Source organism: Corythoichthys intestinalis, chromosome 11, assembly GCF_030265065.1.
Source record: "Corythoichthys intestinalis isolate RoL2023-P3 chromosome 11, ASM3026506v1, whole genome shotgun sequence".
In the NCBI taxonomy this organism is placed as follows: Eukaryota; Metazoa; Chordata; class Actinopteri; order Syngnathiformes; family Syngnathidae; genus Corythoichthys; species Corythoichthys intestinalis.
Genome location: NC_080405.1, coordinates 24,917,428 through 24,929,712, shown reverse-complemented (window position 1 = coordinate 24,929,712; position 12,285 = coordinate 24,917,428). Strand labels below are relative to the sequence as shown.

The window sequence follows — 12,285 nt, the reverse complement described above, 5'->3', positions numbered from 1 at the left end:
TAACTGACACCCTAAAATGGCTGTGTCCGTGTTTGAACATTATTTACCCCATTATCAGAGATTTTAAGAAAATTTCCATTTGCATATGGCCGAAAACACTCAGGTGACTTGAAGTTCCACTCTGAGACCCCCAATTTGGCCAAACTTCAAAATTGTCCAATATGCATGTGTGATACATCATTGGAAAGTTTTAAATCTCCATTTTCTGGGGGAAGAAAAATTTTGAACAGGAGGCCATTTTAAAAAAAAAAGTTTTTTAAACAGCAAAACCCTATCTGGAGGCGAGAGCAGAATTTCAGACGCCATGACTTTATCGAGATATTATCGCGTACTTACCTTGTTTCGATCCAAAAAATCCATGTAGCATGTATCACTGAGAGTAGATGGTAAATGGTGTTATACTTATATAGCGCTTTTCCACCTTCCAAGGCGCTCAAAGCGCTTTACACTACACACAGTTGTGAATGCCCACAGCTGGAGTTTTTTGTGAAACATGGCAATATAACAAGGGTCGATTTTCTTTTTCATATATTTACCCCGATAAACTTTTTTTTTTTTTCCCAATTTTTCTTTGTTTGGATTGATTATTTATCATCTAACATATTGTAGAAAATGCGATAGTCACAACAACAAAAATACAACTAAGCGATAGTTATGAGGTAGATATCTGTGACTTTTTTACAGACGCCATTTTTTTCTTTGTGACGTCATTTGTTTAAAAGTTTAAAATATGCGAGTGAATAATTTTTTAAAATAGTCTTTTTTTTAATGAAATATTAGACATAAATTAATGATTCTGTGCTAAAATTGACATTTTGAATAATAAATACAATTAATTACCTTAGTTTTATGGCTGGGTTAAAACAAAAGCGGTTGCTCAACGTCTGTAAACGGGGGTTTTCAGGGTAAAACGGATAAATTAAAAATAGTTCGGGGGCTTAATACACCATGAATCTGCTATGGCAGTATATAGACATATTGTTCTATCAAACACAACAGTTGTTTTGGCTTAAAATACAGCAGCTTCCTTTAAAGAGGAGTGCAAGAGCAGAAACTGCTTTTTCAGTCTTGTCCGTGTTTTCCGCCATATGCAATTACTTTAAGCCACCTTTTACAAGAGTCATTTATACTGGTGTTGTCTTTCCCGTTAAATGCATATCACATATATTTCCTGCTATGTTGTATTTGTTTTCCTCCTTGCATTAAGGAAAAGTCGCATAATGCCTTCAGTGCTAGCTTTGATCTTTCCAATATCCTTTGTACTTTTGTTTGAATCCAATAAGAAACCGTGTGCGTGACAAACTGCTTGTTCAAAGCGCAAGTAATAAAAAAAAAGAAATACATTGAGAGCTTTTCTCAACTTGTGTCCCCAAAATGTCCCGCAGGTAAGATCAAATATTCGGAGCAGGTGTACGACTCCTGCATGGAGGCATTTGATTGCCTTCCCCTTGCAGCCCTGATGAACCAGCAGTTTCTGTGCGTGCATGGGGGCCTTTCGCCAGAGATTCACACGCTGGACGACATCAAAAAGGTAACAACTGGCAGTGAATGATCGTGTTTCTATGTCTTTGACGGCAATAGATGTCCGATCCATTTTGACTGGGAAAGCTAGCAGCGCTGCCAGCCTCTCCTAGTCAAAACGGATTGGGCGTCTGTCGTCGTCAATGGCAACCAATGAATTATGTGTGGTCTATTTTCTCATAATAAACCCCACACATGAGCGCGGAGACGTCGAGGGAACACGCACTTCCTCCTCTAATGGCAGTGTTACCATGGTGAATCTGCTGGTGTGACATCCTCTCCCTCCTGTGTGGTGGGGGTTGCCATGGAGATGATCTATAGTGTTATGTGTCTATGTGTTTGCTTTTCTTTTTTGCGATTTATATGACATGTGTCGATGCGTCTGTTTCTGTGAAAGAAAATGGGTTTATTCCCCACAGCCTTCATGTGTATGAGACTTACACCATTTTTTTCTGCGTGTGTGTGTGTCTGTGTGTCCTAGTTGGACCGATTCAAGGAGCCGCCGGCGTTTGGGCCCATGTGTGACTTGTTGTGGGCAGACCCACTTGAAGATTTTGGCAATGAAAAGACCCAAGAGTACTTTGGACACAATACAGTCAGAGGTTGCTCCTATTTCTACAGGTAAAATTAGTGACACTCCTCTGCACACCTACACAAGTACACAAGATTTCAAATATATACTGCTATGAAGTGCCCAAAATGTACTGTTTTTATATGGGTCATTCCAAAATTGAGGCATATTTTATGTCCCACCTTGCACATTTTATAGTGGTGGCAATGCTCAGTGGTAGAGTAGTTGTTCCCCAACCCAGAGGCTGTAGGTTTGATTCCTCGTCGTGATGACCTTGTCTAAGGCTTATTTCGTACTGCAGGGCTTAATGAACAATTCCGATTTTTGTCATATGTTTTTTTTGGGGGGGCGTGCTCTTTCAGACTGCCTTTGTCCAATGAGCACATTCAAGCATTACGCATGCGCGCTAATTTGCAGTCCGACACACGCTGAGAAAACTGACCCGCATGCGCAGAAGCATAAAAAAAACAAAAAATACACACGCTGGTCATTCCATGTATGTACAGTGGGGCAAATAAGTATTTAGTCAACCACTAATTGTGCAAGTTCTCCCACTTTAAAATATTAGATAGGCCTGTAATTGTCAACATGCGTAAACCTCAACCATGAGAGACAGAATGTGGGGGGAAAAAAAAAAAAACTGAAAATCACATTGTTTGATTTTAAAGGAATTTATTTGCAAATCATGGTGGAAAATATGTATCCATCAATACCAAAAGTTCATCTCAATACTTTGTTATGTACCCTTTGTTGGCAATAACGGAGGCCAAACGTTTTCTGTAACTCTTCACAAGCTTTTCACACACTGTTGTTGGCCCATTCCTCCATGCAGATCCCCTCTAGAGCAGTAATGTTTTGGGGCTGTCGTTGGGCAACATGGACTTTCAACTCCCTCCACAGATTTTCCATGGGGTTGAGATCTGGAGATTGACTAGGCCACTCCAGGACCTTAAAATGCTTCTTACGAAGCCACTCCTTTGTTGCCCTGGCTGTGTGTTTGGGATCATTGTCATGCTGAAAGACCCAGCCACGTCTCATCTTCAATACCCTTGCTGATGGAAGGAGATTTTCACTCAAAATCTCTCGATATATAGCCCCACCCTTTGCAGAAAACCAGCCCCAAAGCATTATGTTTCCACCCCCGTGCTTCACAGTGGGTATGGTGCAATTCAGTATTCTTTTTCCTCCAAACACGAGAACCTGTGTTTCTACCAAAAAGTTCTATTTTGGTTTCATCTCACCATAACACATTCCCCCAGTCCTCTTCTGGATCATCCAAATGCTCTCTAGCGAACCGCAGATGGGCCTGGACGTGTACTTTCTCCAGCAGGGGGACACGTCTGGCGGTGCAGGATTTGAGTCCCTGGCGGCGCATTGTGTTACTGATAGTAGCCTTTGTTACTGTGGTCCCAACTCCCAGTAGGTCATTCACTAGGTCCCCCCGTGTGGTTCTGGGATTTTTGCTCACTGTTCTTGTTATCATTTTGACGCCATGGGGTGAGGAGGGAGTTGAAAGTCCGTGTTGCCCAATGACAGCCCCAAAACATCACTGCTCCAGAGGAGATCTGCATGGAGGAATGGGCCAAAATACCAGCAACAGTGTGTGAAAAGCTTGTGAAGAGTTACAGAAAACGTTTGGCCGTTATTGCCAACAAAGGGTACATAACAAAGTATTGAGATTAACTTTTGGTATAGACCAAAAACTTATTTTCCGCCATGATTCGCAAATAAATTCTTTAAAAATCTAACAATGTGATTTTCAGTTTTTTTTTTTTCTTTCACATTCTGTCTCTCGTGGTTAAGGTTTACCCATGTTGACAATTACAGGCCTCTGTAATATTTTCAAGTGGGAGAACTTGCACAATTAGTGGTTGACTAAATACTTATTTGCCCCACTGTATGTCATTCAAGGGTGATCATTTTTTGATTTCCAACCCGTTAGGTCTTATATTCAAAGTTTATAAGGATTGATAGACTGCATACACGCACAGTGCATGCATGACGCAGGCACATAAGCCTTACGTGTGTGTGTCAGTTTGCCCCGACTCGGCCATGTAAGCAATACTGAAATATTGCTCATTTGGCGCACAAAAAGAAAATGGAGCATTATCAGGCTTATCCTTTTCTTCATTTTATTTTTTTATGACTGTGGTCAAGCCCGCCTCCAGCGTAAAAGCTGAGTTCAAGCTAGGCGCTAAAGCTAAGCTACACACAGATGCATTTCCGCCGTCCTGCCTGCCGCTCTCGCTCTTTGCTGACGTAATTGCTGCATGAATTCCGATTTGGGAGACTTGACATTTCAGACCACCGCCACATTCTGGAAAAATGTGGCCCAGATCGGATTTAAACCACATGTGAAAGTGACCCAGATCGGATTTGAAATGGTCCAATTCTATGCAACTTGTCACGTTCAGACCGTCAAGTTAATGCCTCACTCGAAAAAAATCGGATTTGCGCATTAAAACCTGCAATATGAGCCTAGCCTAAGTATCCCTGAGCATGTTACTGAACCCCACATTGCTCCTGATGGTGAGCAGTCAGTAGGTAGATGAGAGCATTATGTCAAAGCACTTGAAGTGCCCTAAAGGGTGAAAGGGTTCTACACAAGTATAGCTCCATTTACCAGATTTAAATGTAATTTTTTTGTGGTACTATTTGTTTCATTCAATCTCAAGTAATCTTGAACACAAAGATACAAGCACACCTATGTGACCTTTGACCTCATTACTCAATTATTCAATGATCCCTGATTCCCTGAATGATTCAATGATCAACAAACCAGACAGGCCTAGGTAACCGAACACACACCCTCCGCTTCCGTACGTTTCAATTACTGGCGCAGGTATTTGCAAGTCTCATAAACTGTATTTTAGGTGGACTTAAACCTTGTGTTTTGGGACACTAAAGTGACGAGAAGAGAGTGTCTCCTCCTATGATCTAAGATCCAATAACCATCACTAGGATTAGTGTTAGAGAGACAAAATCTTGGCCGGTTCACACACACACACGGTTATGAGATTAAACACATAAACACAGCACGTTCGCAAACACATGCACGCAGTTCTGTTTCGGCATGAAACGATATCCCAGAATCCCAAGGGAAGCTGCACGGTTCTGTTGCTATGACGACTGGCTACCCCTGCCAGATACAGAGTGATATTAAGATATAGCGAGGGAAGAGGGAGAGCAACATGGGAGAAGAGCTTGATGAGGATGAGGAGATAAAAGGTGCACGTAAAACTGTCAACAGTGAGAAATTGGAAAAGACTGCACTTTATGTGTTGTGGTATTCCTGCTGTAAAAGTTGTTATAACATGTTGTTTCTGGAAATGACAGGGATTTTCTAAAAGTTTAGTTAGGCCTTGGCAATGGTCATCTCAATATGATTATTCGCGTGAGACTGATTGCGAATAATTTCATTTTCTATAAGAATGAATTCAAAAGTAGTATTCACTTGTATTTCAAATATACTGCCATAATAATGAAAGAGTAATCTATATTGACTCAAAGGCTGCCATTGACAAGTATAGATGTCCAATCCATTTGAACTGGGAAGGCAAACAGCGAATGATTGCTGCCAGCCATCTCAATTCAAATGGATTAGATGTTTTATCACTGTCAGTGGCAGCCATTGAGTTAAAACACAGTTAAAATACATAACTATGAGATTAATTGCAATTAATCGCATTCTGTGTAATGATGAATTCAAAAGTACTATGAAGCACACTATTGTTTTACATGGAATGTCTAATTACTAAAATATTAATCTATATTAACGCATAAGAGGACCATGAGTTAATATGCAGATAAAATAATAGAGTTAAAGTGCCTGTGGCTCTTCCAAGTCTCTTCCTCGCCTTTCAAAAATAAAAAATCACACAGAACCACCCCGACTCATGTCACACACTGCGGCTGGGGTCTTCACCGATCGGTCAGCCCCCGGCGGCAAGCATGTTTTGGCTCGGCGTTTGCTGCGGCCCTGCCAGGCAGGCAGTGCTCGTCGCCGGGGATGCAGAAGGCCAAAAATGGCGCATTCTTGGTGGACAAACCAGCCGACGTCGGAGTGCGTGGTTGCCCGAGCCCAAGCAGAGTATAGCGCTCTCTAGGCGGGCACGTGAAGAGGGCCGAGGGGTGTCGAAGAGTGACACATTCGAGTACCGCAGACGAGAGCAGGGGGCTCCCTGGGCCCAAGCCGAGGATAGTGGTCTATAGGCGGGCACACCTTTATCGGCGACCATGGTGTGCGACAAGCCGCCGGTCGTCGCCCGAGTGGCCTTCTCGGTGGACAGGGAGCATTGTCACCCACAAAATGCAAGCCACTTCCTCATCATAACATTTGCTATGATCCTAGTATTTGACATAACATAAAACACGTAGCCTACTCACGACGTCATCCGTCCAATGGTCTCTTGATTGTCGGACTTGTTTTGCCCATTATTCGTTGTGAACAGGATCTTTTGGATATCCAAAAAGCCTCATACAACTCTCCCTTGTGTAGAAACAAAAGCCTGCAGCATTTTGGGCTGGCGTAACGCAAAAAATAAACAAATTAATCCACAAAATCAGCTGAATCCACAGTCCTTCTACATACGATAGTAATGGCTGTATTGTGAAGATGATTAGTCCGCTGATGTAACGTTCGCCTTCTTCCTCAATCCAGACTCTGGCCGGAAGTCACTCATTTTCATGGCGCAGGATTAGAAAATTGGAATAAATATATCGATCGCTTCCACACACATCCAAGCGGTCCATTTCATTCAGGGGCATAAAATACCGCGTGTAATAGGAAATAATCATGCTTTTTTTTGTGTCACAGGCACTTTATCTCTGCGTTAATTCACCTAACCCTAAATTTAGCAGAACTTTTGGTATGAATGCTGTCCTAAACCTTCACAGTCTGTTAGGTGTTTGTTGTCATGGTTTTATTCAGATGTACTTAATTTCTTTTACTCCTCCCCTTTCTTTATTTATTTATTCCAGTTACCCAGCAGTGTGTGAGTTTTTACAGACCAACAACTTGCTTTCCATCATCAGAGCACATGAAGCACAGGATGCTGGGTATGCTCAATGCACTTGTTTTCACTTTAAAAGCTAAATGCATTTGGATGTTTGGACGTTAAAAAAATCCAAATAAGTGGCTTTATTCTCACTAAAATTAATTGTAGTGGCTACGGCTTTACATGTCTACTTTTACCATTACATTGGAATAAGATCAATTTCCCATTCTATGGTTTTAACATATTTTTTCTCTTTATCAACACTGGTACTCTTAAAAAAGTAATAAATACAATATTTCAAAAGAGTTTATCCCTTAGGTCAGGTGTGGGGAGCCTACACTCTATTAAACCATATACACAAGAGCATGTTATCAATCCCACCATGCAATTTTGTTGATTGTTGCATTAAAAAGAAATTTAATTTCATTCTTAGAGGACCTGAGAAGAAAAAGGCTCAAACAAATTTAAGATTTTTAAAACACGCGGCTGTTTGCACTATTGCTGTGAAAAAATGGACTATGGACTCAAACTGCCGCAGTTCCACAAATAACAGGCAAAGCATGTTAGCTTTGAGCTGTTTGTGTACTGGAAAACATACAAAAAAAAGGGGGGAATTATACATGGTATATTTTAACACAAAGATTTTAAATAAAATCTTATGATTTTATCTGAAGATTATCATGAAATAGAGTGGAATATCCATAACCATGTGAGTTTTCTACTCTGTATCAAGGAAATAGTGTAAGGTCAAATCATTGTCTGGCCCATAAATCAACCCTGGCATCTGTTATGCAAGGAAAATCCTCTCAATGTAATGCAGCAATTAAGGTTGCCCTTTTCCATGTACTGTTTTGTTGCTGCTGTGCTTTGTGTTCACTTTGGTGAACCTATTAGTAAGATTTCGTCAAACATCAACTTTCAAAGTTTGCCAAATAAACATAGAGCTCTTTTCTTCAAAAATAATTAAAAATTTAAAAAATCTCCTTTTAGGTACCGTATGTACAGAAAGAGTCAGACAACAGGATTTCCTTCTCTCATCACAATTTTCTCTGCTCCAAACTACCTAGATGTCTATAATAACAAAGGTAAAGAAATGCACATTCACATTCAAATTTGTCAAAATTAATTCAAATGAGATGAAGTGTACGTGTTTGTGTTTCCAGCTGCTGTGTTGAAATATGAGAACAACGTAATGAACATCCGTCAGTTCAATTGCTCTCCTCACCCGTACTGGTTGCCTAACTTTATGGACGTCTTCACTTGGTCTCTGCCTTTTGTGGGAGAAAAAGGTAACACGCGCAAGCACTCATACAATTAAAAAATAACAATTATTGAGACAAAGTAGCCTGCCCATAACAAGCAGACAAGCACAAATTTGCATTTTTGATGGAGCTCTACGTTTCTGGTAGTTAGTTATAACATAATTATTAACATTCAGTTTCTAATGAAAACTTATTTTATAGTATCATACATACATGAAAAGTGTATGTATTCATACCATTATATTGTTCTAAAGTCACTTCATAACACAACTCTATTATCTCAGCTTAAAAAGTGGCTAGCCTCGATTTAAAGGATTAAAGACTGATGGGTGTGCAGAGCTTAGTTGGATTCGTTCTTCACAGGTTATAGTTGTATATTCTTTGTGTGAAGTATTTTAGGTTGGGCTAAAAGTCCAGAACAATGATGGCAAACCTGAATCATTTCATGCTGTGGCAAACCCAATCACACCGAGCAAAACTAACATTCTTTAACTAAATTAGAAGGTGGTAAAAGATTGGTAAAACCATAAATTATTGACGCTGTAGCGGATGATGTTGTTGAGTCTCGATGGCTCGTTGAGTAAAGTTCGTGTTGCCGTGTCCGGCCGCTCGTGACTCTCTTAACTCTCTAGTATCTGTTAACTCTCGAGTGTCTGTGCCGGAAATGCGCGCGACAACAAAGTTTTCCCACCGGAACACAACATGCCCCACACCAGTTCCCTAGGTGAATTCTGTTATAATGTAGTGGTCACTACAACGCATAAAATACTAATATGCAATACAAACGGGTTGAGCCTCTGGAGGAGCAGTGTTGTTTTTTGCAGCCCTTTTAGTTTTTATCTTAGTCTTTTGGAAGAAAATACTGATTAGTCATAGGAATATTTTAGTCATTTCAAAATGTGTTTGTATTGGTGTAATTTTAGTCGACAATGGTGTACCGCAAGCAACACGTCACTTCCGCTCATTAATATTCATGACATTAGCTACTGTTGCTAAGGAGGGACATACCACCGTTTGTCCATAATAGCAAATAAATGGAAATAGTGTACAAAGGAGATGTTTACAGAGCTAAACCTACAAATTCTCTCCGAAAATGATGTCCCCTGTGCCAAATTCACTGGCAAAGATGTGGAAGACCATAAAAATGTTCAGTTAAAGACATGGCTTGAGTGTCGAAGGCTGAAAAAGACGGAAAAAAACGAGCCGACCTAAGCATAGCCTTAGCTTTTTTATCGACGCGACTGACAATGACATTCTCCTGTTTCAACACGCTATCCTTTACCATCAGCCCTGTCTTTCTTAAATATCCTCTGGTTGTCCTGCGTCTCTGACCGTTCTTGGGGGTAATTTAGTTAGCTTTGTGTAGCGATCGCAAATGCTACTCAGCGACAGCCAACAAACACTTATTTTTTTCATTGATAACAAATCTTAATTCTCTAATTTATTTACAGTTCCCCCTTACTAAAGTTGTTTTTTTATATATATAACAGAAATGGTAACAGTGGTAGTCAAATAATTCTTTTCAGGTCATTCATTGTCAGACAGAAGCAGTACGGCATAATGTTACGCTAAAAAGTAAGTTAAAAATATAAATATGGCTTACCTCTTTGTCCTCTGAAAGACCATACCAACCCAACAAAATGTTTACTGCATATAAAATGTGAATGGATTAACCGAGCTCGTGTTAAAGTCCGCGCAAGTTGATTCGCTCTTCACATTTTTAACTCCTAACTTTTTGGTTTCCGGAAACATATGAAGAAAACATCCTTCATATGTCGTAATGTCTAGAGTCGTTTCTACGAGTTCCAAAAAAGCAATGCGTGATCGGCATGTTCGTTTTCGACAGATTACCGGAGAAAAGTAGCACAAATTACATTGTTTCTATGCGAGGGCAGGTCTATAAAGTCCCACTTTGGCTTTACTTCCGCCTTACGATGCACCGTCATTGTCTAAAAATAGCATGTGTGCGGTACGCCATTCTCAAACTGTTTTTGTCTATAAACTTCAAAGGTTTTAGTCCATGAATAAATAAATAAAGGACATTACCATTTTCATGATGATAATACACACTCAGAAGGAAAACAGCACATTATTTGCAATTAATTAAACTCACCTGGACGCCACGAACTGTATGTAAAATGTTTTCCAAGGGTTTAAGAAGACACGGAGTCACCGTGGTAAATGCTAATGCTAACACGATGCTAACGCTACAAGTTAGTTTAGTGCAGGGGTCCCCAACCTCTTTTGCACCACAGACCGGTGTGAATTAGGTCTTTTTTTCACGGACCGGTGTTCAGTCAAATTTTGCACCTTTATAAATTTTGCTCCCAAAGCTTTTGTCGCAGTGAAAAAGCCCTCTTTTATATTCAGTTGGATTCTTTTCCACATGTCCGTCCATGATCAAACGGAAGCTAATATTCCTTTCTTCAAAAAAAGTTTGTAGTGTTTACTTTGGAAACGCTGCATTTGCGGCCATTTTTAACATTACGCGCATGCAAAATTTGTCAGAACACGGGCAATGTGCGGCAGAAAAATACAGCAAATATAAAATAAAATTTGTTTTTAGCCCCGTCATGTTAGTGCAGGGAAAATATAACTTAACCGCTGAATCAGTGGGAGGCCTGAGCTTGTTTCGTTGAGACGAGATGGTCCCATCTAGGTGTGATGGGAGAGTGAGAGAAGCCCGTTTCACAAAGAAACGATGTTGGAAATTGTAGCACGGTTTTCAGTGCTCTCGTAGCGATGTCAGGATATTCTGAAATGACTTTAATTCAGAACTGCGGTAGAGTTGTTGTCTCAAATGTACAGTACGTTTAAGATCGCCGTCATTTGCGATCTCTACTAGTTCAAGCTAATCCTCCTATTGCACAGACACGCTCAAATCACTCGGTATAATCACAAACGAGTCAGGAATCCACTCTTTTGCAGTTTGTGGGTCTTTAGTGATTGGGAAGTAGCGTAGATTTTGTTTTCTTCAAGGCTGTAGGCTCATCTTCTGGCTTGTCGGGTGCCCTTTCCCCCGTAAAAAAATCTGTTGAAAGACGTTTTTTTTCCCAGTCATTCTAGTGTTGGGGCTGATTATTTCCGGGAACAAATGTGATGCTCCCGACCTACGCCATACGTTATTATCGAGGACAAGCGCACATAGATATACAAAACATATACTGCTAGCAGTCCAATCAATGGATTTCTACGACGACATTCTATGCTGTGGTATTATATCTAGAGTAGACAGGGATATCGGTGTGGTAATGGGCACAGGCCAAAGTTAATTCGGCCAGAAATCAATCGTTAATAAATCATTATTTCTGTGCGGCCAGGTAGCAAATGCATCACAGACCGGTACCGGTCCGCGGCCCGGCGGTTGGGGACCCCTGGTTTAGTGTGTGATGATCACTTAGCACAGACCTTTAAAGGCTAAAGCAATATGGCATGTCTAGCCAAGACAAGAAAGCAAAACTTACCAAGCAGCACCATATGTTTCACAAAAGAAGCCTAAAATGGGCACAGGCTTACTCACGTGTGTGTGTGAGGCGGGGGGGTCAGGGAGGAGGCAGAGCACGCCACATGAGTGACACGACCAAACACTGCTAAATACATGCTAACTACGCAAAATATCGCACACTGTGAATTTATGACGTAAACTATGGCGAATTTTCATCGTGTTGTCGTGTCGTCAGACGACAACTGGCATCCATCTCGTTATATCTTAGTCTCCCAAGACACGTTTTAGGTATGTCATCATGACATCATCGCCATGAATAAAAATTGTTTGTTGACGAAATATTTTCTTTGTCGTCATCGTTGACGAAAACAACACTGCCGAGGAGGAAAGTTCTACACATGCCAGATGATAAATTCTTTCAAAAGGTTTTACATTTTTCCAGTGTTATACAAATGTGACCCTTTTTTAATTAAATACCCAGTGACTAGA

At 40.6% G+C, this 12,285-nt stretch overlaps 1 protein-coding gene and 1 long non-coding RNA gene across 5 annotated transcripts in view; one reads left to right on the top strand and one right to left on the bottom strand.

The window, feature by feature from the left end:
* The window catches only part of LOC130923702 (uncharacterized), a 66,092-nt gene that overhangs the window by 32,702 nt on the left and 21,105 nt on the right, over nt 1–12,285 (bottom strand). The window lies entirely within an intron of this gene.
* ppp3cb (protein phosphatase 3, catalytic subunit, beta isozyme) overlaps nt 1–12,285 on the top strand; it is a 78,540-nt gene that overhangs the window by 47,789 nt on the left and 18,466 nt on the right. For all 4 annotated transcript variants that reach the window (XM_057849610.1, XM_057849612.1, XM_057849611.1 and 1 more), the window contains exons 5-9: nt 1,386–1,531; nt 2,003–2,142; nt 7,073–7,150; nt 8,080–8,174; nt 8,253–8,378. In XM_057849610.1, the coding sequence (XP_057705593.1) occupies nt 1,386–1,531; nt 2,003–2,142; nt 7,073–7,150; nt 8,080–8,174; nt 8,253–8,378 (585 nt within the window). The remainder of the gene's footprint in view (nt 1–1,385; nt 1,532–2,002; nt 2,143–7,072; nt 7,151–8,079; nt 8,175–8,252; nt 8,379–12,285) is intronic.